The following is a 26,854-nucleotide window of genomic DNA, read 5'->3' on the forward strand; positions in this document are numbered from 1 at the left end:
GTCACGGGGGCACGATTAGCCCGAAAAGGCAGAGCGATTCGCCGTCAGGAGGAGGCTGGACCACACTAACAAGCACACCTTCAGCTAGGCACTTGTCGCTAACGGGGGTTGGTTCAGGTTGTGTATTTTGAATTTGCAATTAATCTTAATTTGCATACCCCGCCTGGCCTTTCTTCACTTGCATCGACACTGTTGAAGTGGGCTCACACTACTGCTCCATAACGAACCGGAGCCCCCATTTGCCCATTAAACACCACACCACAAACTCACCCTTGCGAAACAATCGATTGCAATAACAACAACAACAATTCGAGAGCAACAAACACAAAAAAGCATACAAACACACACAGGAAGTGGTTGGAAGACGCGCGCGCACACACCGCGCAACAACAACACTCTGGACTTTATGTGTGTGCTGTGTTCCGGGTACTTCCTCTCCGTTTCTTGCACGACCGAACGCGACCGATGCGAAAACTCGACTAACCAGTTTTTCCCGAGCGTGAAGAAAACTGCCACGGGAGTGTGTGGAAAATGCTTTCAGCAAAAGCACGGCAAAGCTGCTGCACTGCACACGCATCCGCTAGCTGGAAAAGCTGGCACCAAAATATTGTGGTGTCAAGAGAACATGAGAGAGAGAACTAAGTAGAGAAAGAGTAACAGTTGAAGATTCAAAAGCCGTAGACTTCATTGCTTGCACAGTGGAGGATGGAATAGTAGCAGGTGTACGAAAATTACGATACGATGGGTATGCAATTTATTTTAAAAACAACAATGAAAAGTTCTTCAAATATATTCAAAAATGTTTAATTTTGTGTTTCAATCTGATATACTCCATTTTTATTTACATTTAACGAAAACTCAATTTAATTGCAAAAATTGCGTTAAATACCTGTTCGTGCATACGAAGTGCACCTCACTGTTATCGGCTTGAGAAACGGTCAGATTGCCTCAGCGGTATTTGAGAGCAAAGCGAAATGGCAGGTGCCTTATCTTTCAGGGACATTCTTAAACCATACTGTAAACACATGCAGTATTTTGTTAACTGCGCGTGAATGCTTAATTTTATTCACTAAATTCAATCTCCACTCTTTTGATAGGAATGGTAAATTAATGATAAAAATCAATTTCGTTCGCTTTAAATCCTGGTGCCCTCAATTGCGATGTTTTTTTTTCATTCGATGTTTTCTCTTACTGTCAAAATACCTTGTGTGACAATTTGGTACCAACCGCTTAGAAAAAGCCTGTTCTTTTGCTAACTGTCATCCAATGGTTTGTTTACAAAAAATCGGCAAGAGCTTTGCAGAAAAGTTTGAAAAAAAAAATTAACTAAGAATAACTTAGTGTTTTGTGTATTAGTCGTAACCAGCATATCGATTAGTAAATGCGATTTTAACTCTTGTATTAAACAATAAATAGGAAATTCGTCGCGGACTGTTCGGAAGGATAGCGTTTGGCATCATTTTGCTTGCAAACATCCTTTCCATCATTTCCCAGATTACCAGAAAGTAGAAGCAAAAATGCCTACACAAAAGAAGAAAGTAAAGAAAGCAACCGAAACCAGCGAAAGTAAACCTGCCGTCGACATTAAACAAGAGCCGGAAGAGTTGAAACCGCTCGGTGCCTACGTTGACGACCGGCTCGAGCTGATACGGCAAGTGTTTTCCTGTGTAAAGCCGAAAGAGATCAAGTACCTTTTGCCCGATTTTCTGGAGGGAAAGTCGAACGATGTGATAAAGGAGCGCTGTTTGGATGAGCTGCTCGGTATCTCTACCAAGCGGCTACACTCAATCATCAACAATACAAAATGTCCCACTGACACGGAATCGTCGTCGGAGGAGGAAGGGTCAGATGTGGAAAAAATAGAAGGTATCGGTATTTGCTTTTATTTGCTCTTTGTGGTGAATTTATTTAAATCTCTTCCTTTTTCTTTTTTTTTTTGTAGAGCACATTTCCTTGGATGAAATTTCTTCCGATTCCGACGTTGACTCGAAGCGAACATCGAAGCGAGGTAAAAAAGGTAATATTGATTACGGGCCTGCCGGTGGTACATAGCGCATTTCCAATCCTTGTTCGTCGGTGTTGGAATTAATGGTATATCCTGTTACGATACAATTACCATCGTGTAGATACCCGAATCGTCGTCCGTATGCAATGGCACGGTGTAGAAGCTTTTGCTCAGCAATGGATGCTGGCACTAATTTTCGAACGATGATAGGTACCAAGTATTTTCGAAGCAAAATTTGGTTCGCATCTGCGGCGGCCGGATAGAGAATAAATACGATGGAGAGCGGATTCTTTAAGGACAATTCAATGGCTAGTTTCGTATTGTCCTTCCCCAAAGGAAGTATGATTGCACTGGCATTGGTTTCTTGGGCTGAAAAATTTAAACAAGTAGCCATTGCTTCTTCGTCCGGATCGAGCATTCGGTTTAGTACTTGATGTGCCTCTAACTGAGTACTGTTCACACGCCTCAAGTAGGCGTGTATTCTTGTGAGATAATTTGCGGTTGCTATGATTACATCAGCCTGCTCAATCATTTCCGGTATCGATGTCTGCTCTTCATCCAAATGGTAAAGAATAGGTTTTCCGGTGAATTTCGTTTGCTCCAACAATACAACATCTTCCGTAATAAATGCATCGACACACTGGTGATGATCAGGACCACCAAGCGCACTGGACGCGTGAGCAATAATTTGAATACGCTCTCTGTTTTGAATTGATTCTACAAATGCGTGTAATGATTTAGCACTCATTTGTGGCACAACTATAAATGTACATCCTTTTTCTACAACACGTTCCAGTTCCTCCAGAGTCGATGAGATTTCGAATTCCAACTGTATATCCTCACAATTATTTTTTACAATATCGAAAGGCTTAATAAACCCGGCTTGTGTTGTTCGGCACGTTATAAAACCGGGCACAATCCGTTCCACTGTGAGTTTTACCGAGCCAACCGATAAAGCATCTCCAACGCTTAATAGTTGTTGTAGTTGATCAAAGTTTGTGACATACTTTACTTCATCGAAACGCTGATTTTCGTATCTCTTGTCGGCCGTAAGCGTTATTGTTTGCTGTTCCAATATTTCCACGTGGTCGCTTCCGTTCAGAGTAAACCGCAGGCGCGGACGAGGACCACTCAGGGAACATATAATACCATTGGATACTGTCCAGGGTTTACACTCTTCCGCGTACAGTTTAATGATTTCGTTACAACGATCTAACAGAACGGTGCATTCCTGTGGAGTAAACAAACCACACTCAACGTGGAAAAAAGTCGCACCAAATCGAAGAGCGTTCAGCAGCATCTCGTCCGTAGTAACATCCTGCCTTTGTACTTTCACAGCCAGTTTTTGCCAAAGTAGCGCCTTTGGGCCGATAAAATGTTCCATCTTCTAAAATGCAATTTTATTCTACCGTTTTAGCCGATGCCTCGAAGCAAACCGATGAAAGGAACGGTGAACCAAAATGTAAGTTTAGCCAGAAATGAAAACACACGTACTTTTATGATTGACCAATTTGTTCACTACTACAGCGGAAAAGGAGATGACGGTGCTTGAGTTGCTTGAGCTGCAAGCTCGTGCACGTGCTATCCGATCGCAGCTAGCGCTGGAACCGGTAACGAAGATAGAAATCGATTCCGAACATGAAGCTGAGGATGGTGGTCGTCACGGTGACGTCGACACGGACGATGAATCTAAACAGTCTGGTTCAAAATCATCCGAGCAAGCGAAAAATGGAAATCATTTTAAGAAGGAAAACAACAACAGCAACTCCCTACAACAAACCAAGCGTGTACGGTTGAAGCGTAACTTCCGCATACGGAAGGTTGGTGATGAAGAGGATGATGAGCACGAGGTGTCCAGCAATCCACCCGATAATGGGCGTGAAAAATCTACCGAAAAATCGATGGAAGCAGTAGAGTTGGAAGAGAAAGTGACGGAAAACCCGGATCCGGAAGAAAAGGCGACTGAATCGGATAATTTAATTGACGATAAAAATCCCACCACCGACCAAGCTCTGTCAGAAAACGCTACAGAAAAAGACACCGAAACAACGATCGATTCGGATGCAAACGTCGTCACTGCTGTTGTGACAGATGAAAACGCACCACTACCAGATGTCGCTAATGATGCAATTGAAAAGGATACTCCTGTTCCGGAAGATGCTACCGAACTCCGCAAGCCCGATGAAGGTAATGAAACACGCGAAAGCTCGCCGGAAGTTATTCCCGTCGAGGCAAGCCCAGAAACATTGTGCATTTCGTCCGATTCCGAGGAAGAACGGCTTGCAAAGGAACGTGCCTCTATTTTCGTACCGAACATAGAGGAACTGGACCGTCAGGCTAAGAAACCGCCGACACCGGAACCGGAAAAGCCGGCGGAAGATACGGAACCGGAGGAAGGTGAAATTTCCGAAGAAGAACCACTAGTAGAAGAAGAACCGATAATTGCAGAGCAGCAGGCCGATCCGACGGATAAAGCAGCTACGGAAACAGAGCAGCCCCTGGGAGATGAAGGTGAAAAAGATGACGGAACGGATCATGTTAAAATTCAGGACACTGTGGCGGAAACGACAGTTGAAGCCGCTCAAGAAACAGTAGTGCAAACGTTATCCTCGGGTAGTGAAGGATCGGATGGGTCCAGTAGTAGCGGTAGCTCGTCCGAGAGCTCATCAGAGGCCGAGGAGGACGAGGAAGCTAAAGCTGAACCAACCAAGATGGATCACTCGGCACAGGACGACGAGGACATTGTGGAGATACATGATTCTGGTGATGAAAATCTACTGCTGGAAGATAAACCGCCCGAGGAGGAAGTGCCAAAGTCTTGGAACTCGCGATGGCTGAAGAGCAATCGTGTTGCGAAGGTAATGGCCGCATCGCGGCTAGGCAACAAAGTGCGCGAAAAGTTGAAGAAAAAGAAACAAATACAACAAGCCGCTGAGCAGCAACAGGCACAACAGGAACCTCCCGTAGTGGCCAATTTGGAGCTTTCTCAAGCGTCACCGAAACTGGTCGATACTGTTGCGGAATTGCCCCCCAACTTTGAACTTGGCTCGGTAGAGCATTATCGGGAACTGGTCGCAAAGCAGCAGCAAGAAGGCAAGCAAGATTAGGTGTGACGGCAATGATGCTAATTGTTCGGAATGATGTGGAATTCAATTTTCAAATAAACTTAACCGCGCTACGGGGCAACGTTTCTCTACATTCCCCGGGGTTTTATAATACTTTATTGCCTATAATTCCAATTTTATATATATTAACAAATTGTTCGTTCGTCTAGTTACTTGGGGCGTTACTTTTTATTGACGTTATAGAGGGGTACGTGTTAGAGATGCGCTGCTACTTCTACTACCATCTACTACACCGCAAATAGGGGTTTTTACGTGGCGACAATATGGGGACACATTCGCTTATAATTGCATAAATAATTAGAATATACTAGTAGTTGAGGAGGGGTAGGATTTAGAGCAAGTGGGTTTTTATAGGCGAAGGAAAAGTACTCACACAACATGCACATCTTCTTCAGCGAGAATTTGATCGATTAATTGATTGATTGCTGCAGGTAAGTGCTGGTGCCCTGGACCAGAACGCAACACGAGCGAAAAGCGTCCGATTTCTCTATGCAAAGCTAAAATTACTGAAATCCGTCTTTAGCTGTATGGTCGGTTTCTGCTGTTGTGCGGCACTATTCCGTGCAGCGGCGTTCGCCGCCTCGCTCTTGCTCTTCTGCAGCGTTGCATTCATCTGGTTGCGCTTGATGGCGGCTTCCAGCTTGCGCCGCAATTCCGGTGCTTGGGCCATGAACGTTTTGAACTCTTGCGGGTACTTTAGGCCGATCTTCATTAGCCACTGTATGGCGTGATCGTTCAGTGCCGTCACGTACTTTGATTTGGTTGTTCGTTGTTGTTGCTGCTGCTGTTGGAGCTGCTCCGGATCATCCAGATAGTTGATGAGGATAGGCACGAGCAAGGTCAGCATCTGGATGCCTGCAGGCGAGGCGGATCGGACAGTGGAAAAAGAAGCATAGGAAGAAATAGTTAATAAATGAAATTGTTGCAATTTTTTCGATTAGTTAAGTTATGTTATGATAGCAGAGGTTTCCAAATGTTGGTATATAAGGGACGCAATATACATCGAACATAATATAAAGGATTTCTCAGGCGGCATTTTTCCCTGGGTTAAAGCGACCTTACAGACAAGCTCCAATTAAAGACTTTTTGTCTTTAATTGGATTTAATTTAATGTTCGTTGCGTGTCGCATTTTGGAAACCCCTGCATTGCATAGGAAATGGACAACCGGGTCAAAAATCTTTGTTATTATTACCTTGCATCAATTCTCCTTTTTTCCATTCGTGTTAGCATGAAAGTCATGAACATTAGCGACATAAGTATTGTTAACCGTAAGAGACTTAAAAACAAAAAAGAAATACTTACGATTCTGTGGTTCCGCTAATGCAATCAGCGTTTCGACCGTCGTAACACCCTCCAGCACCAACGCCAACTCCTGCTCGTTAGCCGGATTGCTTGCCTGCTCCGTGTACAGATGCTCGATCAGCCGCGGTGCCAACGCATGTATGTACGGTGTCGACACCCGGAGCTCACAATTCGCAAAGATCGAACGCATCGTCTGCACACACTTGAGACGAACCGGCAGCGAAGCACTTTGGAAGCACTGGCGAAAGTGATTGATGCACGGATACTGTAGATTCGGCACGGAAACAACATCCGCCGGTGAATGGAGCAGAAAGACGGCGATCGCCAACATGACCGTTACCTCGTCCATCTTCGTTTCCTCGCAACCCGTCTTGGTGAGATCGATTATCCGTCCGAGTGCACTCTGAAGCAATTTGCGCCATTCACCACCGGACTGCTGCTGTGGATCGTCCTCCTGCTTGGCGTACCGATGGGTCGCGAGTACCTTCAGCAGCTGTATGGCCGCCTGCACCACAACGTTCGTACTCGCAATCAGTGACTCGTCGTGTACGGATTTGGTGGCCACTTCCTTTATTACGCCCGTGGTAAGATACAGAACAGTGGGCAGAATGGAAAGGGCACCGAGTGGTGAACATAGGGAGGGGAGTTCGTTCAGACTTTGAATTGCACTTGCCACCAGCAAACTGTTATCATCGCCCAGCTTGATGAGTCCGTTTTGTGCCTGAGCTAGCTGACGCTGCAACTGCTCATTAGCGACACGAGTGCTCTGCGAAGGGTTCATACCGGGAATCTGTCGTGCGAGCAGACAAAGTACCACTTCCAGCACCGCGTACACAAGGGACTTTCCGGGAAGAATTTCACCCTCTTCTCCACCCTCTCCGAGGTAGTCCACGTCCATTGCGTGAGGATCTTCCGTCACGCCATTTCCATTCTCACCCGTGCTAGCATCATCGTCCCCGGAAGCATCGGTTAGCTTGTTCCTTCGTTCCTCTTCCTTTTCCCGCTCCAGACACTCGTTGGCGGCGGCTATCGTTTGCTTAAGGATCGAAATACACAGATACTGTACCTCCACACTATCCCGCGTCAGGATTAACCGGTGTAGCACGTTGCACAGTTCGACGGGAAGCGTTTTGTTCTGCATCAGCATTTCGCGTGACCAGGTCGAATCAAACACGGTGTACAGCGACTGCAGACACGCAATGACACTGTCCAACTTTTCGTTCGTCCGTGTACTACACAGTGCCTCCATACAGATGCCAAAGATAAGATGGAACCGATCCGCACTTAAACTACCGTGTGATATCGTCCCCGTTATCGATTGTCCCTTAGAAACTGGGGCCGTTGTGTTTGGCGCATCGTTCGCATTTGCCCGATCTTCCTCCTGCTCACGCGACACTTGTTGCTGATGTTTGTCGTCCTGCTGGAACCCTTCTGCATTCAACCAAAGCGCCGCCGCGTACAGTATTGGTGGCCACGAGATAAGATAATGCGGTTTCGATAGGTTCATCGTGTCGTTCGTGTAGAATGCGCCTCCATCGTGCGGCAGCTGACTCGCGTACTCTACCGGCAAAGACAGCAACGCGTAATCCTTCAACGCTGCTAACCAATGTTTGGACAAATTCTCCAATTCCGGTTGCACAAGCGAAAGCAAACTTTCACCCCGGCTTTCAAACTCACCGAACTCGTCATCAAACGCTAAGCGACTGAATTCTTTCGGTTGTGTCGCACCAACCGCCAGCTGGGAATGATGGGAACTACCCCCACCAACAGTGCTAAGCCTTTTCAACATCTGACTAGCCGGTGCCGCCCCATGCCCAACCATCGCCATAATGTACACCTGACCCCATGCCTTCAGGATGCTCAACTTCTCCAGCGTGGCCATACTTTCGTTGTACAGCTGCGTACTGTTCGTCCGGCTGCTCAGCTTGCTCAGGTTCGACACGAGCAGCTGATGGACACGGCGCAAATCGTTCAAATCGCGCGCCACCCCCGACCCGATCCACGCGCTACAAACTTCACATGCCGCTGCCGTCACGTGCGAGGGAGTGTCCTGGGAAAAGGCAGGCCTAAGGGCCGCCCCGACCTGCGCCTGAAACTGCTCCAATAGTAAATGGCCAGGAAATTCTGGTTCGGGCACGTGCGCAAACTTGTCTATGATTTCCTGCAACGTTTTTAAGCCCTCCAGTCGCAGCTGGTCCGAATCACTGGTCGCTGCCATAAACGCCATCCGGATCAAGTCGGACAAATGTAGGACGAGAAAATCGCCGCGCGATTTAGTCATCTGCATCTCTTTCGCGGCCAAGAGATCGAAATGATTCGAGCTAGCATTTTCACACGTGGCAATAATTTTGCGTACACATTCGGCCGCGAATACGCGCGTTGGCCAGCGTGGTTGCACTGCCGGATGTGTTGCCTGGTGATCTTCCGCGTGGAACTCCATGTTATCGTCGTCGTCTTCGTCATCATCATCACCATCGTCTCCATCGCCACCATCGCCAGTGCCACCATCCTTTCCAGCGGTGGCTCCACCACTTCCTGCACCTGTTCCGATACCACCACTAGCTGCACCGGCCGCTCCAACGACCGCTCCTCCATCCGCTCCAACAGACGCATCCGAAGCGACCGTTAGCACATTTTTGCACATGCTTAACCACTGGGACAAATTCTCCGCCGCCAGTATCTGTAGCATTGAGGTGATCGTATCGTGTATGTTTCTCACCATCTGGCTATCGCTTTCTGTGTCCAGCATCCCGAACAGCACGCCGGGCAGCCCGTAATCCGATAGTGCGTAGCGATCCTCGTCGCTTACGAGATTTGCCGCGTGTTCGCACACCTCCTTTGCTTCGCGGGTCGTTAGCTGTCGCAGGCAGGACACGGCCGCCTTTCGCAGCATTAAATAGTTACTGCTAAGGTTCTGACAAAGGTTAGGAACTAGCGAGGATAGGTTGACGTTGCGTGGAGCGAATAGATGTAGCTGCTGTAAGCATCCCGTCGCTTCGGCCTGCACCAATGGATCCGAATGGGCTTGCATGATGGCTGCCGCGCACAGAAACGAAGATCTTGCTGTGGCGACCGAATTTGAATCCATCTGCAGCTCGGGTCCGATTGTCGTAATTAGCGCACTCAGTACGCGTCCAATGCACTGATGCACATCGACGTGAGACTGCGGTACCGTCAGCAAGAGCTTTAGAGCGAGTGAAAGCGTTGGTTCAACGTATCCCCGAAACATTGGCCCACCGGAATCGGCTATCAGCGAAAGGGCGTACAGTGACCACACTTGTACCACCGGTGAACTTCCATCCTGTGCCAGTGCTAGCAAGATGGACACACTTGTGTTCAGATGCTGCGATGAGCCCATGCCACCAACGTACCGATGCAAACAACCCAACGCCAATGAATGTCCGGTGCGTGTCACAACATCCCGGGCAGACTTAAGCCGATCGAAGCTTGTCTGTGCCAATTCGGCCGTTACACGCGAATCACCTACAACCTGCGCGATCCGCCCGAGTGCCTCACCAGCTGCACAGCGCAGTATCGGATTCGCACTGGTTAATGCGTTAATTATCAAATTCGTAGCACTCTTGCGTACATCGTCCTGTCCGATTGCTGTCTTCGTTTCGGTTAATCCTTTCAACCCACTCAGCAGGGCGGTGAAAATGTTCATTTGGACCGCTTCCTGGCGCGAACTTTTCGCGTGTTTTATACACTCGCCAAAGTGTTCCAACATCTGTAGCCGGTGCTTGTTGGCGACCTTCGGAAAGATGAGCCCGAACAGTATGACGGACATATCGATCACGGCAACACCGAGCGGTAACGGACCGGGACACTGTTCGCCCGGGGCAATTCCGCGGAACAGACAGCAGGCATCGTGTTCGAGTGCGCCGGAACCTGCGGCACTGTTCGGTTGAAGCTAAAACACAAGACAAGCGGTAAATTAATCAATAATATGTATATTTTTTTTTATCTTGGTAACGATGGTTTTCTTCTGTCTCGCTGCTGGGAGTGAAGCAGGTATTTTTTCGTTTGAATTTTGCTAGTTACGCTACCACACGCTCTACAGAACAAAAAACAAAAGCTTGATATTTGTAAACAAGCATAGATGAAAAATGAGGCATATACGTGAAGAATGCTTTTGGATTCAAAATGATGACGGTCTGGGTTGCTTACTGGTGGTGCTGGATCGATTGGTAATTGCATAAAAGTTCGCTTATTACTGATACACTGCGACCACTTTCTATAGATGCAACCTATAGTTTTGACGAATCTATTCGTGGGATTAGGTAAAACATCGATCTCATATTCAAAATTTTATTGTATTAAATTGCCGTTATCAAAATGTGTTTTAGATCTTAACACTACAATTATTTGCTGTTGAATTTTGACGTGAAAAAAATCTCCCGAATGTATTAGGGATAACACAAAAAACCCGTTGAGAGCATGTCTCACTAAATCCGAAATGATTAAGTTCTTACGGTTCCTTCAATTGTTCGATAGAATCTGGGTACCAATAAAATCATAAAGTAGGTTTTTTGCACCTAAATTTTACTGTCCAGGTGAAAGTTATAAAGTGCATACCACCAACTATTTCTATCCTGTATAAAGTTCCATTACATTACTACGAAACCAACGCTGAAAGTAGCAAAGCAAGTGTTAATGCTTCTTCTATTTATTTTTAATTTGTCAAAAATGTTTTATTTGGGGAGCTTCAAGTCCTCTCTAGAGACACGACTGTCCTTGGTTTACGGCTTTTTTTGTGTAGACGAGTAAACACCACTGACAACTACTGACTGACATTTCTCATTATGTGTTAACGTAGGTTCAAAGAACCTAAAAGGTTTATATCGTTGCTTTCGGGAAATAGACTAGTTCCGTTCTGTTCCGGAAAAATGGAGCTTTCCCTTCAATACCATAGATACTAATTGCTGTCAGGTTCTAGTGAAGTTTCATGTCAAGTGAGTAAACTAATCAATTTATTTGCCTGTTTTTTAGAAACAATCAGCTTAGCAGAATTGGTGTAAATTATTGCCAATGTAACTGTCCTTATCTCAATTAACTGTGTGTCGTTTCAACAATCGCTGACCTAATGGGCTAATTAAGAAATTAACTAGGACATAGGGCTATGGCAGGATGAAAGAAAAGAAAGTTTACACTTTGCAATAATATCCAAATGTTTTGATTCGCGAATTCCGAAGAATTATGAATAATTTGTTATTATATTTGGACGAAAAAATTTGCTTATACTTGTGCGTAAAACCGAACAATATGTTGCATGTTACTGCTTTGAAAAGGAGTTTTCTTTTTTTTTTTGGCACTATTTCTCCACAAGAGTCCTGGAACGCGTATAACAGGACCGGGTTTTGAATTCCATCCGTACTTTGTCACGTCACCCTGGACTAATTATCTAGGTATTGCTATAGAAAGTGGACGAGTTAAATATCGTTCAAATAAATAAAAAAAAAAAACGAAAGATAATCTCAACTAAACAAAAGTCAGTGTAGCAACAGTAGTATGAAGCAAAACAATACAATAGTGCACAAATTCAAAGTGCGATTGTTCAAAAAATAAATTAAATATGAATAACACACAAAAAAGGATATTAACTAAAAAAAACTTCAATCACAAACAAATGCTTGCCATAGTATAGGTGTTTTGCATTTATAATATACAGCAGAAAAAAATGTAAGATGCTCTTGTAGCAAAACAACACGATCACGATGAAATGAATGAGGATAGGAATGAAAAGCGAAGTACAACAATGTACCGAAAATAATCGCGCCAAATTGCGTCTCTATTTGTGGCGTTCGATGACAATGTGTTGTGCATTTTAACGCAGGAATGGCAAAAAGACGGCAGTAGAAGTTATGAGGCAAGCAAATCACAGAGGGATACAGACAGGGAACTAGAAATGAGGCTCACTTACATAATCACCGTCCGCCTTACGGTTCGGTTCCATCTAGATTTGTAGTGTGCGATATATTTGTGTGTGTTTTTTTTTCGTTGTTGTTTCATGATCGTAATCGCAATACAAAAAATGTATTTAAAAAACATACATCAAACCGATGACAAAAGTAAGAGAAGAAGGAAGACCCCCCGGGCAAGGTGGTGTGAGATAGAAGGAAGAAAATAGTCAAATTTACAACAATGGTTAATATTGTATATCCACCGAAACTCAAATTGTACGATATTTTGAGATCCTTAGAAGGTTTGATGATGGGTTGATGAGAAGGGATGATCGTACTCGTTTTCTTACCTGATCTTCAATCGTACGATGATCGGTGTCCTGTAACCAGGTGCCCAGTATAATTGAATCATCACCATGACACATCTGCCGCAGGAAGGACGTTGTAGTATTGGCCGGGTTTTCCGTAAGTGTAAATTCCGACACCAGCATCCGGAGCAGATGAGTGTACGATGATTCCAACGCGTTTGCCGGTAGCAGTGATAGGGTTTCGTACAAACGCAATCGTACCATTGCGGTCGGTGCTTTTAAATGTTGTCCATAGTTTTTCAGCACTGACGTTATGCTGCAAACGAACAAACAAAAAAAACCCCCAGTTGGTCTTTAATAATAAAGACAAAAAGCTAACGCACGACCATCACTTACTTGATCAGCATGGCCAGAGCGCTTTCGATGGGCGTCAGCAGACGGCGTGTTATATCGTCCGTAACGAGTTCGGGACAGTGCAGCAGGAAACTGTGCATCACGGATAATGCTCCGGCACGTCCTTCCAGCGTAACTTGCCAGGTAAATGCGTCACCGCGAGCCTTTTCCGACTCTAGCTCTTTTGTTGATCGTGGAAAAGCATTGCGCCATAGTAGCAGCATTCGGGGCAGTAAACCCTTAACCACTGGCACACCGAGTGTCATGATCGCTCCAATTAGAAGCCATCCAGCCTGTGTCCGATTCAGAGACAGGCGACTATTTTGGCTAGCCGTACGTAGCAGTTCCTCTGCTGTGTTAAAAATGACTTTTCCTCGCGTGTGTGGTATACCCAGGGGCGAATATCGTACCCCTCCGAGTACTGCCGCCAATGCGCCACTGTACCCGGAGATTGCATCCGGTGAGGTGCGCATCTTTTCAATCGCATCAATAAACCGATCAATCAGCGGCGTAATTTGACTCGGGACCGCAACACAAACGCACCGTAAACACCAAGCTGCAGCGAGCCGGGCGGCCATACACGGATGGATCAGTACGGCACAGATTGCATCGATAAAGTTAAGCGACTGATCGGCAAGCAGGTTCTGTGCCGTCGTGCCAAGCAGCAGCACCAAACTGCCCAGTTCCTGTAGCGCACAGACAAGCAGATGTTGGCTGAACAGTGTCTCTTGGTTGGAATCCTTTGCATTTTCCGGATTAAAATCGATCGAGTTCATCTGCTTTGCGATCAGATGGATTAGCTCCTTGCAGGCGGATGATTGTGCCTTCTCGCCCAGCATCTTCCCAATCACGGAGCGAAGTATAAAATTGATGCATTTGCGCGAATAAACTGCATCGACGTGTGAGGAGGCCGCCTTCGGATTCGCCACCAAGTCGAGCACGTGCACCAGGAACGATTGCATGTTTCGCTCCAACCACAGTCCTCCCATCGTCTGGACAAACACGACGTACGCATGGGTAACGCCGACCCGCACCTCCCTGTTAACTCCCGAACTTCCCTTAATGATTTCACCCGTACCCTTGAGGAACGATACACCGCCACGCAGAAAACCCGACATCAGCACACCGAGCGCTTCATCGAGTGACACCGGGCGGAGGGATTTCGTACTAGATGCTGAAGCCGTCATGCTGCTAAAGTTGCGCAAGCTACCATTCTGTGTGCAAGCTATCAGTGTACCGAGCAGCTTTGCCACCGCACAGCGGACCTCGTAGTTGCAGCTATCGAAAGCACGGAAGCACAGCGATGCTAAACTTTCCAGCTCTGACGTGTACAGAAACGGGGCGTGTTTGGTCATCTCGAGCAGACAGTTGGAGGCCGCTACCCGCACCGCCATTACGCGATCGGTAAGACAGTAACGTACCGCTTTGTAGATGTCCTTGTGCACGTTCGAGATGGCCGAGCCCATGCCAGCGCACACTTTCTCGAGCGTCATCATGATTTCGATGCGCGACTGTGATTCAGCGTTCTTGAGCGATTTAAGCAAAATCTGAACCGTTTCCTCGTACGATCGGCCCATCATGCGACCGAGTTTCTCGTACATGCAACCCACGACACAGATGGCGGCCAGCCGGGTTGGTAGATAGCTGGGCGAGTCGTCCTTGTTTTTCAGTATATCGTTGCATTTGTTAACCGTTTCGAACAGCAGAAACGTATCGCCGACGGAGAAAAGGGTGGCTAAACAGCGTGCGATTAGCTTGCGCGTTGGAGGCCCGGGGGCACCCTGGATGTGTTGTGTTAGTTGTTCGACCAGCTTCTTTTGGCAGCCCTTAATGTCGGACTTTTGGGCCGCCACCAGCACCTTGTCGAGGAAGCGTAACCATTCGAAGATAAATACGGGACGCTTTTGTTCGGGCAGCTGGTTGAGGGCGGTCTCGTTCAGTGTTAGGCTGTGTGAGAGCTCCATTCTGGCGCTTAGTTCCGCTGCTTCTTCGTCTTCGTCTGTTGCACTAATGCCCGGGTCAGGTTCGAACGGATGAAGTTGAGGGAAGTGTTTTAACGACAAGGTCGCTGCGTCGCGAATGTATCTGTAATCACAGTCAGAAACGAACTAATTAATTTTTTGGAATTAAAAATGCTCATGAGGAAAACATATATTCAATTAATGAACAAATTTTCTTCTTCTTCTTCATAACTTAACGACCTTCTAGGTCTCGCCGGCTTTTATTGGCTTGACTTTTATTAGACTTGCTTATACCACGTGTATTTGGATAGTCAGTTCTCACTACGGGGGAACGGTTCGGATGGGATTTGAACCCCTATCGCCAATCCGGACCCGAGAAAAGTCAGGCGTTGTGTCACATTTCCTGTCTGCCGGATAAGATCAGGCAAACATCTATCTAGAGAAGAAATAGTTTAAAGAGTGGGAGCCTTGATATGACCATCCGACCAATTTTAAGCTCCTGGACCATTAAACAGAAACTGCGGTTCTCAATCAATGAAAAGGACGTCACATCTCGTTTTATTTTCTCCGAAAATGACATTGATCAATGTGACTTGTAATACAAGGAGCCTCCAAATAGTTGCCACATGCATAAGAAAGTGCCAAAAAGATGGCAAAGTAGTATTGCTATCTATTCGAAACAAGCGTCGGAAAAAAGGAGTGTTGGGGATTCTGGGCGATCTCAAGTAGACAACCTAAGTGTGCTTAGTGTGTGCTAAGGTACCATCCGATCGCAATTTTCTAGATCCGTTTGAAGCGGAAAATCCATCTAAATAATGGCAAAGCATGGTCAATCTCAGGGATCTTCTTCTTCTTCTTCTTTGGCCTGCTCAAGATTCAGCACGTCGTGTCGACATGGCCAGGTCTCCAATCAGTTTCCAGGAAACTCGATCTAGGGCTGCAGTCCTCCATCCACGGCTGCATCCTATCTCCGACAGGTTAGACTCCACATGATCCAGCCAACGAGCTCGCTGCGCTCCTCTACGCCTCGTGCCGAACGGATCGCTGACGAGCACCTTCTTGGTGGGCATGAGTCCGGCATCCTTATCACGTGCCCCAGTCAACGTATCCTTCCGGCTTTGACTACCGTCAGGATATCAGCACCGCCAAACAACTCAGCTAGCTCGTGGTTCATTCTCCTTCGCCACACGCCCTGCTCGCACACACCCCCAAAGAAAGTCCTTAACACCCGCCGTTCGAAAATGGCGTGTGCATTGGCGTCTTCCGTCAGCATAGTCCAAGACTCGTACCCGTAGAGGACTACCGGACGTCTCAAGGTGCGGTAAATCGTGCATTTCGTGTGTTGTTGGAGTCTTCTGGATCGCAGGAGTTTGTGGAGTCCGTAGTAGGCACAATTCCCCTGAACAATGTCAGGGATAAAATGATTAAATAGACGATCTTTTGACAGAAAAAAAGGTTAACAAATTATTTTTTGACACTTGTGGTTTAAGTGCCGGCAAAAGGCCGCAAGATGGCTGATGCAAATATTGGATTTCAAAATTTAAATTAAACATTTATTAAAGAAATCCATGCAATTTTACTGGTTACAGTACAGTATTTTTTATGTATATGTTGTGCTCAGTTATTCTATCAACTGTTAAATATTGCTCGTCACACACCGATTCGATTGGTCAGTTCAGCGGTCTTGACTGAAGAAGCCATATAAGGAGTTTAATGTCCAGCAACTTTCCTTATATTGCTACCAAAGTGTACAATGTGGTTGGCATGTCGGTGCTCAAAGTAGCATGATTGCAGACTCACTCCTCTGCGCATGATCTCATCTCTTACCAGGCCACAAAATGCGTAAAAGAAGCGGAAACACGCTGTTCGACTTTTTTTGTAAATCAAAAGCCGAGAAATGTTTGTTTAATGGACGAGGAAAAGACAAAAGAGCTAACGGAATCAAATTACATTTTCCCTGGTTTAACTAGGCGATGGCTTGAACTAGGTGATGGAAAGGTTGACCGTGAACGGGAGAAGCCGTAGCTTCGGTTCCTCACATTCGTTACCATCAGGTGAAGCGGGCGAAGCATGCGTTTTTTGTTGTTTGACCCCGAACTTGCTGCGCTAACAATAACATGAGAAAGTAATATTTCATATGCTTGATTTGTTTATTTACCGAAACAGCGATAGATGTTCGATGTGTCCCATACTGTCCACGTTTTTGTGTAATCGGATTTTATCCACCATGTGATGATGGTAGGCGATGTGCAAAATTGCTATCGCTGGTGCCGTTTGCGAAATCACTTAGCTGAGCAAAATTGGACACTAAGCGACAGAGCGGTCGAATGACTGGTGATACATTTTTAAGGACAGTTAATCGCTTTACAGCATGGATTTGCTTTTCTCGAATGTATTCATCAATCCTTCTTTGACATGGAGAAGCCATAAAATAGAGAAACAGAACACGTGGCGCTACTACACATGATGCTGTACGATCAACTGACCGCAGGCAATAAAAATCGCAACGGAAACGTTTTGATTTTGTTTACAACGATTCAAATGCTAGGTCAGATGTTTTTTTGCACATTTTTTAACACTCGCCGTGAAGCATATTAAGCGCATTGTGGGTTTATTTTAGCTTTGCACACAGCACCACACACTTTAACGGCTTTTTTTTCCAAGCCAAGGCACCCGTCTTTGGAGATCTCCTTTGAACAATGAAAAAAAGTGAAACTATTGATCCAAAGGCCTCTACGCGCCTTTTGCATTTTATACTGGTGAACGTTTCACGAGTACCGATTTGGACAACGCACCTACTTGGAATGGTTTGGTACAAAGACCGAAGGACAACCGCGCGTGTATGCCCAAGAACACACGGCAAGAATTCGAACGACCGTCACGCGACACCGTTCCGGGGCAAACTGAAAGCAAAGCAATGGTGCTTCTATGTTGAACAAACGAACGGACGGAACAGCGGAAAATTGACCACGATGCATTTATTACCGGTTCTCCGGGTTCGCACGAAGACGATCCAAAAGCCTTCGCGCTCGTCGGAAACAGGATACCGCGCGAGAGAGACCAAGAGAGAATAGAAAGAACCGCCAACATGATGAAGGTATGCTGTACCATGCTACGTTTTTTTTATGCTTCTTAGCAACCGCGGCATTGGTCGCTGCAACTCGAGAAAGGCTCGTCGGCAAGTGAGCATCATCCTTTTTTCTTTTTTTTTTTTTCAAACCAAAGCCATCGACCCAATAAAGTAGCTTTTGACTGGCATTTTACTCTCTCGCTTCTCTCGCGCTTTGGTACACTTTGTGGGGCGCCGTCCGTTGTTTGGGTAGTCTTTTTTTCTTCCTAGTTTCTTTCACCATAAGCGCGGACACCTCCCTTCACCGTCCCACAAGGCCCTTCGAATGAGCGGTAATGGGCAAGGGCGAAGGTTTTATTCTTCCTAAAAAACGTGTAAAGCGTAGGAAAGTTATCATAATCGTCGTCGATTTGATATTGTGTAACAACCAGTTCACACACCTACGAGTACACCCCGGGTTTTCTGTGTGATTAATCATGAGAATTCCATAGTGGGGCAGGATTGAAGTCACTTGTGTTTTGACGTTATTAACATGCCATCAAAAATATCCATATCGAATGATTCTGCATTCAAAACACAATAAAGTGAAAGCATTTCAAAACGCTCATATTTTATAATATGTATCCATTAAGCTTATGGTTGATGGTAGTACGACCTTCTGCTTAGAGAAAAAGTGTTTTCCAGTATGTTATCTTCAAGCTTGAAAGCAAAAAGGTCCTAGAATGTTTGTGCAGGTTCCTTCGCTACAAGTACAAACGGCAAATTAAGCAATACCGATTAGTATATTTCAAACTAATCACCAACAGTAACGGTAACCAAACACGAAACTTCATTCTGCTGCCCATTGAGCCCATCATCTCACCGAGAGAAAGGGAGGCTAACCATCGCTAAACACGCCAACTGCAAAAAGCCTCTAGGGACTCCATTGCTCACTGATAGCCCTAGCTCCAGCAGCATCCCATTTGCCGGCTGATACAGATACGGGGGACCAAGAAGATACACATTGCTGCAACTTCGGAGAGAGAGCGAGATCGTTTTTAATGACTGTCTTGCCGTGGACGGTGCTGTTTAGTCTGTCTGCCAGCCAAACGACCCATAAAAGACGACTGACGCCGGTTGGTTTAGTTGCGTGTAGTGGGTTGTATGGTCACTTCTTCCCCTTCCCCCCCCTGCCTCCCCAACTCCCCGATCGGAACACAGCGACCCATAAAAGTGAAATCTTTTTTGGCAACCGAAGAATGCCAACGGTTGGCAGTTTGGTGGGTAGGAGAAGAAGCAGCGGTAGACTACTGCTGTTCGAATGATGCCAACTTTTAGCAACTGTTTCCAACTAATAATTTACCGACTGTCTCCTTGAAGAAGTGTTTACGCAATTTATGCACACAAATGTTACCATTCATGATTTAAAACAGTGGTTGGGGAAAGGAAGCTTATCACAGTTTCGGTTGGCTATTCAAATTTCAAATGTTCCGCAACTGGTTGGTTACGAACTGAACTTCTTTATATGCTCATACTAAAAGATAAATTAATGTATATTAAAAAATCCTAATGTATTTTACATTTTCCTAATGTAAAATACATTAGGATTTTTGGACCAATAATGTAGGAATTGAAACATTCTTGCTGTATGCATTATTAACTTCGTTGAGAGCACTTATAACACATCACAGTAGACCATTGTCCAGCACAGGTACAGTAGGGAGTTAAACTAGGCAATTTTAAACTTAAAATATTTCTGAACATTTTGTAAAATTTTGGTTTGAATTCATCAGTGGTTTTATACAATAAGTTGCTGAATTCATCAACTCGACCGTGGTGCATATTTTGCAATAACAGTTCCTTTTCATGGTTTCTCTTCTTCTAAACTTCTAGGTCACACCGGTCATCGAATGACTAGACTCACAAATACCACGTAGTTCGGTAGTCAGTCCTCACTACGGAGGAACGGTCCGGGTGGGATTTGTACCCCGATCCTGCCGTGTGAAGCCCGGCCCGCTTGTTGCCTGTTATCACCGGGCCGTCTCGACGGTTCTTCCTTTCCCCAATTCCGATTGATTTTCTTCCGTATAATTTTGTACGTACAATTACGTCTTCCATTTACATTCGATTCGTTTCGTGATAACTTTTTTTTTAATCAAACACGTCCGCCAATTCCGTCACCGTTCAGTGGTCCGCGACCAGCGGTGGCAATAGCGGTTCCATCGCGCACACACACACATTGCTCACACGCATTTACGGCGCATGGATACTATCGAACCAACTGAATAGAATGGTGATGAGCAATCCACACATATCGTCACGGCAACAACACATGGCCAAATATCAAGAAACAATCGTAGCAATCGTGTGCAACAATGGCACCCGAAATCATAGCAAAGCAATACGGAACAACCAACTAAATGTCTAAATGTTTTCAGCGCTCATACCACTACTCTCAGGCACTTTGTTCTCCTGCCCACGCACATTTTCAGTATCGCAAGGTCCCTGGAATGGTCAATCAGAATGATTGGAGGCGTGTAAGCGGGAGAACAGAGAAAAAAAAGAACCACACACAAAAATGATATCATCAGGAAATGGGTCACCCAGCTAAAGATAGTGGAGAAAACGCACTGGCACTATCATGCGGTGGTCTGCACATTGCACTCACAATTAAGGAAATAGGAAATAGACTACATATACTTCTTTGTTGCAATTGCACTTACTATTTACGTTATTTCAACATAATTTGCACTTTGAAGCTCTCAGCAGCTGATTCGAGCTACACTTTTGCAGAGGAAAAATGCGTATGAGCACTTCTTCCTCGCGTTTTCGCCCTTCTGCTAGTCTGCCTCACGTAGTGCTGTGACACGATGCAGTTTTAGCAGCGGCAACCTTTCGCTGCACACTAGCACACCACACTATTCCCTAAAAGTGATGATGTGGAGCTGCTGTATTATCTATGAACAACTTGCAATGCATTTCACAAAACCCATTTTTCTGGAAAAGACATGAAATATTTGGTCACTTTTTCGTCTATTGTTTTTTCTTCCAAAACATTGGTTTTGGCAGCTTTGCGACCGTTGTTGTGTTTATAGTGTCTGTCGTAATACTTAAAACTTTTGCTACACAGGGTGACTGTGTTTTCACTGTGATCGATCCTCGTGGGTAATTTTGTCGAGTTTTTTTTTCTATTATTTTTGATCAGTTTAAAATAGTTCATTGCATTTTATACTGAAAAAAAAGAAATTATCAGCCCACAATTGAATAGTTGTATTAAACGAAGGTCAAATTGAACATTACGAAGCTTTGTTATATGGCAGCATCGAGAGTTCAACGGAAAAATAATGTTCACAATCACATAATTTTCTTTAAAATTGAGTAATTAATATTTTCATCCCAATAAAATAAACTAAAGCTAGTAAATCAAAACTTTTAAAAATATTTAAAATCCAAAATGTCACTAAACGTTGGCCTTAATTTGTACTGCAGTGCGCATGGATCGCAGCAAACAGCTGATTTGTGTGTTGAGCTCAGCATACGGCATTCCATCTTCAGAAAAATCGAAAAACAAATTGCTCGTCAAAATCACTAGGCTTCATTTCGTCACATTGGCGCTAAATTTGCTGCGTTTATTGAAATCTGTGAATATTTACCGAGCAATGAGTGAAGCCACAAACGCAACAATCCGGGGTGCAGCTAAGTACGGTGAAGAAGCAGACAATCCGAACGAGGATATATGGATTTTCGGGTACGGGTCACTGGTATGGAAGGCCGATTTCCCCTTCGAAGAAAAGCGAACCGGCTACATCAAAGGATTTCTGCGGCGGTTCTATCAAAACAGTATTGATCATCGTGGCACAGAAGAGCGGGTCAGTAGCTTCCTTTACTTGAGTGTGTGAAATACAATAACCAAGCATGCTTGTGTTGCAGCCCGGACGTGTGGTTACCTTGATCCACTCAGCCGATCCCGAATCGAAGGTATGGGGCATGGGCTATCGGATTGGCGCAAAAGACAAGCTACAAGTACTGCAGCATCTCGATCACCGAGAGAAGAACGGATACGAACGACATTGTGTTAGCTTTTATCCGTACCCTTGGAGCACGGAACAGTTAAACGATCCACAATCGATTCTGCTGTACGTAGCGACACAAGACAACCCATCATTCGCTGGACAGAGCGATACCTTAGAGCAGATTGCGGAACAGATCCTTGCGTCCGTTGGTCAGAGTGGCCGAAATCCGGAGTACGTGTACCGGCTGGCTGAGGCAATGCGACAACTGTACCCAGGTGAACGGGATGACCATCTGTTCGAGCTGGAAAAATTGCTGCAGATGCGTGATCCACTAGCAGCTGTGCAACGGAAACCAGAACCAGCCTGCGAGGGTGACGGCAATCGGTCGGAACTCAGCAAGGAGGGTTAGAACATTTATGTCAAGCGGAGTTAGAAAAAATGATCTCTTCTTTAGCGGTATGTGGCACCGATAATCGCTAAAAAAACGCTTGGCCAAAAGGATGAGAAATTTTAAATGATGTAGGGCATGGTTTATGAAACCGAAACTTCAATATTTTAATACAAGCATCGGAATTCCAAATCTAATTGGTTCGTTTTAATTTAAATATATTTTATTGATTTTAATATTTTCCTTCGCTTTTATCGACTTAGTTACTTAAACTTGAAGCAGGTGGAATAGGGGCAATCCGGGTGGAACTCACTACCCCCTTTTTGCGGGAGATGGGGGAGGTATCAACAAAGCCACCGCATATTGCATTTGTTTACAAACAGCTGATTCACCCATACACGCACGTCCTTGAAAACCACGCGGCAACATTGATATTTAGCATTAAAAAAATACACAAGCATTCGACCCGTTCTGCGCATGTGCCACCCCACAGGACAGAACCAGATTTTCTCCGACAGTTGACTGACAATAATATTGAATATCGATCACTGTCACACGGGAGATCTAAAGGAAAGGCGAACGTGTTTTTCAACACCTGCAAACAACATTTTCCCAGTCTGTGTGTGACACTAACCCCGTCCATCTAGTTGGGGGGACAAGCGCGTGCTCTTGTCGTCTATTAATGAGTCGATTCGCACGACCGCATGCGATCGGTGTAGCGCTTCTCCGCAGTAGCGAGTGAAAGATTTGAAATTGAATTATGTAAGCCAGCCGAAATTGTGGTGTATCGAAGCAGGAAACAGGATTAGGAAAGTGCGTTGTGGTATTAGAACATGTTCAAGATACTGAGAACCATTCCGGGTACACGGACCAGTAATGCACGCACCGTAATAACTGAAGCGAACCCTAGCCAGGCACGTGTCGTAGTGGCCGGTGCTGGACTGTTGGGTAATTCGGTCGCCTACCACCTAGCAGACAATGGATGGAGCAATGTGCTGGTGCTGGACCAGAGCAAAGTTGGCAGTGGGACGTCCCACTTCGGTTCCGGCACAATCGGCTTGTTTAAGCCAACGCCCGAACGCAACATTATTGTGGAAAGTTTGAAACTATATCAGAAGCTGCACGACCAAGGCCACACCATTGGATTGCGAAGATGTGGCAGTCTTAATTTAGCGCAAACGCACGATCGTGTGATAGCGTTACAGCGGCGTGCGGCTTACATATTGCCGACCGGAATGCAGTGCGAGCTGGTAGATTCGGACACGGCGAAGAAGCTGCACCCGTTTCTGAATACGGATGATCTGCAAGGGGCGGTTTACGTTCCGGATGATTGCATAGCCGATCCGGCAGCCGTTGTGCAGGTGTTGGCAAGTGAAGCGAAGCGTAAAGGCGTCAAGTACTTTGAAGGATGTCAGGTGAAATACGTAAGTAGGGGAGGGGAGACGGAGTTGTGGTGGGGACAGTATGTAATCGAAAATGGTTGGTTGATTAGACGACTTGATTGGTCTTAATTGGTTGAGATTGTGTCGGTGGTGAGGCGACAAAGCTGCCGATCTTCACACGGCAGGATCGAAATCGAATCTCATCCGGATCGTTCTCTCGTAGTGAGGACTTGGCTATCAAGCTCCGTGGTATTCGCGAGTCTAGTAAGTCATTCGATGTCCGGCTTGGCCTATAGAAGATCGTTAAGCCAAGAAGAAGATTGGTTGAGATCTCGATGCTTTCGAATTAAATTTAAATTTTGACTAAACCGTTTCTTTCATGTAAAGAAGTTTCAAGTCTTTGATCATCTGCAAGCCGCAAAACCTCTCCTTCTCCCCAATGTTGGTCCTAACAAATGTTAGTCCTTGTCTTTTGTAGATCAACACCAAAAATGAACGCGTCCACTCAGTCGAAACCGATGTCGGTACCATCACCTGCGAATACTTTGTCAATTGTAGCGGCATGTGGGCCCGGGAGCTTGGCCTCAAGTCGAAACCACCGGTCCGGGTACCGGCCTATCCCGCCCAACACTATTACGCACTTACGCCCAACCTAAATCTACCGACCGACGATGATAATCTGTTACCCTGCATTCGGGATTACGACTCGAATCTGTACGCCCGACAGTACGATCAGTCCCTGCTGGTCGGTTGGTTCGAGAAGGATGCCAAACCAGCGTTCGAAGAAACGAAAGATATCCCAAAAGCGTGGCAAGACCATCTCCAGGAAGATCATGGGCATTGTGGCGCACTGTGGGAAAAAGCGGTCGATCGATTACCGGTTCTGCGTGACATCAGTATGCCGACGATACGCAACAGTCCGGACAATTTCACACCCGACGGACGGCTCATCTTTGGCGAGTCGGCTGAAGTGAAGAACTACTTTGTTGCCTGCGGAATGAATGGGAATCCGTTGCAGGGTTCGGGCGGTGTAGGGAAAGCGTTGGCCGAATGGATCGTTAGCGGTACGCCAACGATCGACATGCTGCCGTTCAATGTGCAACGCTTTCTGGACCTGCACAACAATCGGCAGTATCTGCAGCAGCGCATCCGCGAGGTGGTTGGCCGTCAGTATGCGATCCTCTATCCGAACCAGAGCGAGTACAAGTTTTCGCGCAAGCTGCGCTGTTCACCGTTGTACAGTGTGCTGGAGGCACGTGGTGCCGTGTTCGGTACGAAGATGGGCTATGAGCGAGCGCTTTACTTCGATGCGGACTATCGACGTACGTGAGGCGTCAATGCGTCACCAGTTCTGATCTGTTTTAAATCATTCTTTTGCTTACTCCCATATTTCAGGTGGTGATCCGCTACCGACGCTTCCCGATGGAAGCTTCTACAAGCCAAAGTTCTTCCAGTTTATGGAGAAAGAGTATCAGGCCTGTGCCCAGCACGTTGGCATCATTGATATTTCGTCCTTTTCGAAGATTGAAATTAAACCCGGTATTCAAACAGACACCGTTTCGGGTGAAAACCCCGTCCTGAACTATCTCCAGTATATGTGTGCGAATGATGTGAACATTGGCGTTGGCCATATCGTACACACCGGCATGCTGAACGAGCGGGGCGGTTATGAGAACGATTGCATGCTGATACGGCAAACGGAGGACAGTTACTTTATGATCTCACCCTCCTCGCAACAAACGCGCATCTACGAGTGGATGTCCCGCAATCTTCCCACCGATGCGTCCGTCCAGCTGAACGACGTTACCTCGATGTACACCGTGATAAATGTGGTTGGACCCAAATCTACCCTACTGATGAGCGAACTGTCTAACTCGGACGTACGATTGGCACCGTTCAGCTACCGAAAGCTCAACATTGGCTATGCGAGCGATGTGATGATCATGTCCTTCACGCACACCGGCATGCCCGGATACTGTCTGTACGTACCGTCCGAATACGCACTGCACGTGTACGATCGTCTGATTACACGTGGACGGGATTATGGGGCACGGGATGTCGGTACGCTGACGCAACGATTCCTACGCATCGACAAGTTTATTCCGTTCTGGGGCGATGAGCTGACCAGCATGACGACACCGTTCGAGGCAGGCGTATTCTATTCGGTACGATTGGATGTAAGTACGGTGTGTGCATGTTCTGTGGTGTGCTGAGTGAGGCTGATTGATTTACAGATTTCACAATTGAAGAAAAAGGAAAACTTTATCGGTCGGCAAGCACTGGAGTGCCAAAAGCGGGACGGTCTGCACAAACGGCTCGTGCTGTTCCACGTGGAGGACATCGACATCGATAAGGATGTGTGGCCATGGGGAGGGGAACCGCTGTATAGGAATAATGAGTTTTGCGGTACAGTAACTTCGGCCGGGTAAGTTACTCTGCCAAAGGTGGGTATATTTTTCCGCTAAATTATATGATTTACCTTGAAGCTACGGATTCGCATCGGAAAAGTTGGTCTGCTTGGGTTACATTAGTCGACCGGAAGGAAACACGGTGCGTACTATAACGACGGAGTTCATCATGGACAAGGATGCGGTGTATCACATTGATATTGCCGGGAAGCGGTTTCGTTTGACGCAACACATTCATCCGAAGGCGGCTATGGCGAGCGCCATCGAAAGGCAGGATCTGAGCAAATCATACCGTCCGACGGTTGTTAAAGAGAAAAAGCAACAGCAAAGTTGAAGAGATTTATCTGCACAATAACGTATAAAAGGGGAAGATGATTTGTTTTACAAAATAAAGCAGTTTGTTTACGGGAACTGAACGTTTATTTTATGTCTTATTAGCGAAGCCCGGGTCGTTAAAACCGTTTTATGTCAGCGAAGCCCGTGCCCGCCTCCGGAGAGGATCCGTCGGTGTAGAACTATTGAGGATTTCGGATGGCCATACTTATGCTGGGAACACTATGCTCCTGCGAAGATCATTTGGATCGTTTAGTGAACGTTATGTATGTTGGAATACAGTTTT

The 26,854-nt window shown here is 46.0% G+C and overlaps 4 protein-coding genes across 5 annotated transcripts; 3 read left to right on the forward strand and 1 right to left on the reverse strand.

Annotated features, from left to right (window-relative positions):
- Positions 1-1,516: 1,516 nt before the first annotated feature.
- On the forward strand, positions 1,517-5,112 carry LOC126557321 (midasin). The gene is made up of 4 exons (XM_050213041.1): positions 1,517-1,866; positions 1,943-2,017; positions 3,423-3,467; positions 3,533-5,112. Exons 1-4 carry the CDS (start codon positions 1,518-1,520, stop codon positions 5,110-5,112), a joined length of 2,049 nt encoding a protein of 682 aa, XP_050068998.1. The 5' UTR covers position 1,517.
- Positions 5,113-5,617: 505 nt separating this feature from the next.
- On the reverse strand, positions 5,618-17,224 carry LOC126556588 (HEAT repeat-containing protein 5B). The gene is made up of 7 exons (XM_050211917.1): positions 17,154-17,224; positions 13,038-15,119; positions 12,684-12,957; positions 12,354-12,386; positions 6,434-10,343; positions 6,324-6,338; positions 5,618-5,985 (listed from the first exon to the last, which is right to left on the reverse strand). Exons 1-7 carry the CDS (start codon positions 17,222-17,224, stop codon positions 5,618-5,620), a joined length of 6,753 nt encoding a protein of 2,250 aa, XP_050067874.1.
- A 4,479-nt stretch (positions 17,225-21,703) lies between these two features.
- LOC126567138 (putative glutathione-specific gamma-glutamylcyclotransferase 2) lies at positions 21,704-22,466 on the forward strand. The gene is made up of 2 exons (XM_050223370.1): positions 21,704-21,913; positions 21,975-22,466. The coding sequence occupies exons 1-2, from the start codon at positions 21,704-21,706 to the stop codon at positions 22,464-22,466; spliced, it is 702 nt and encodes a 233-aa protein (XP_050079327.1).
- Positions 22,467-23,278: 812 nt separating this feature from the next.
- LOC126557045 (pyruvate dehydrogenase phosphatase regulatory subunit, mitochondrial-like) lies at positions 23,279-26,575 on the forward strand. 2 transcript variants are annotated; one of them, XM_050212686.1, is made up of 5 exons: positions 23,279-23,869; positions 24,306-25,149; positions 25,223-26,004; positions 26,077-26,252; positions 26,314-26,575. In XM_050212686.1, the coding sequence occupies exons 1-5, from the start codon at positions 23,279-23,281 to the stop codon at positions 26,567-26,569; spliced, it is 2,649 nt and encodes an 882-aa protein (XP_050068643.1). In that variant the 3' UTR covers positions 26,570-26,575. The 2 variants fall into 2 exon arrangements, with proteins under 2 accessions (XP_050068643.1, XP_050068642.1); XM_050212685.1 differs by having other exon boundaries at positions 25,223-25,992; positions 26,062-26,252.
- The last annotated feature ends 279 nt before the right edge of the window (positions 26,576-26,854 follow it).

The sequence above is a fragment of the Anopheles maculipalpis genome, chromosome 2RL (assembly GCF_943734695.1).
Source record: "Anopheles maculipalpis chromosome 2RL, idAnoMacuDA_375_x, whole genome shotgun sequence".
Lineage (NCBI taxonomy): Eukaryota > Metazoa > Arthropoda > Insecta > Diptera > Culicidae > Anopheles > Anopheles maculipalpis.

Coding starts and splice junctions, on each gene's coding strand:
- LOC126567138 (XM_050223370.1), top strand. CDS start 21,704: ATGAGTGAAGCCACAAACGCAACAATCCGGGGTGCAGCTAAGTACGGT. Junction 21,914..21,974: donor ATCGTGGCACAGAAGAGCGG/GTCAGTAGCTTC, acceptor CTTGTGTTGCAG/CCCGGACGTGTGGTTACCTT.
- LOC126556588 (XM_050211917.1), bottom strand. CDS start 17,224: ATGGTGGATAAAATCCGATTACACAAAAACGTGGACAGTATGGGACAC. Junction 15,120..17,153: donor GAACATCTATCGCTGTTTCG/GTAAATAAACAA, acceptor CTGTGATTACAG/ATACATTCGCGACGCAGCGA. Junction 12,387..12,683: donor ATCGTACGATTGAAGATCAG/GTAAGAAAACGA, acceptor CTACAAATCTAG/ATGGAACCGAACCGTAAGGC.
- LOC126557045 (XM_050212685.1), top strand. CDS start 23,279: ATGTTCAAGATACTGAGAACCATTCCGGGTACACGGACCAGTAATGCA. Junction 23,870..24,305: donor AAGGATGTCAGGTGAAATAC/GTAAGTAGGGGA, acceptor TGTCTTTTGTAG/ATCAACACCAAAAATGAACG. Junction 25,993..26,061: donor AGGCAGGCGTATTCTATTCG/GTACGATTGGAT, acceptor ATTGATTTACAG/ATTTCACAATTGAAGAAAAA.
- LOC126557321 (XM_050213041.1), top strand. CDS start 1,518: ATGCCTACACAAAAGAAGAAAGTAAAGAAAGCAACCGAAACCAGCGAA. Junction 1,867..1,942: donor AGATGTGGAAAAAATAGAAG/GTATCGGTATTT, acceptor TTTTTTTTGTAG/AGCACATTTCCTTGGATGAA. Junction 3,468..3,532: donor AAGGAACGGTGAACCAAAAT/GTAAGTTTAGCC, acceptor TCACTACTACAG/CGGAAAAGGAGATGACGGTG.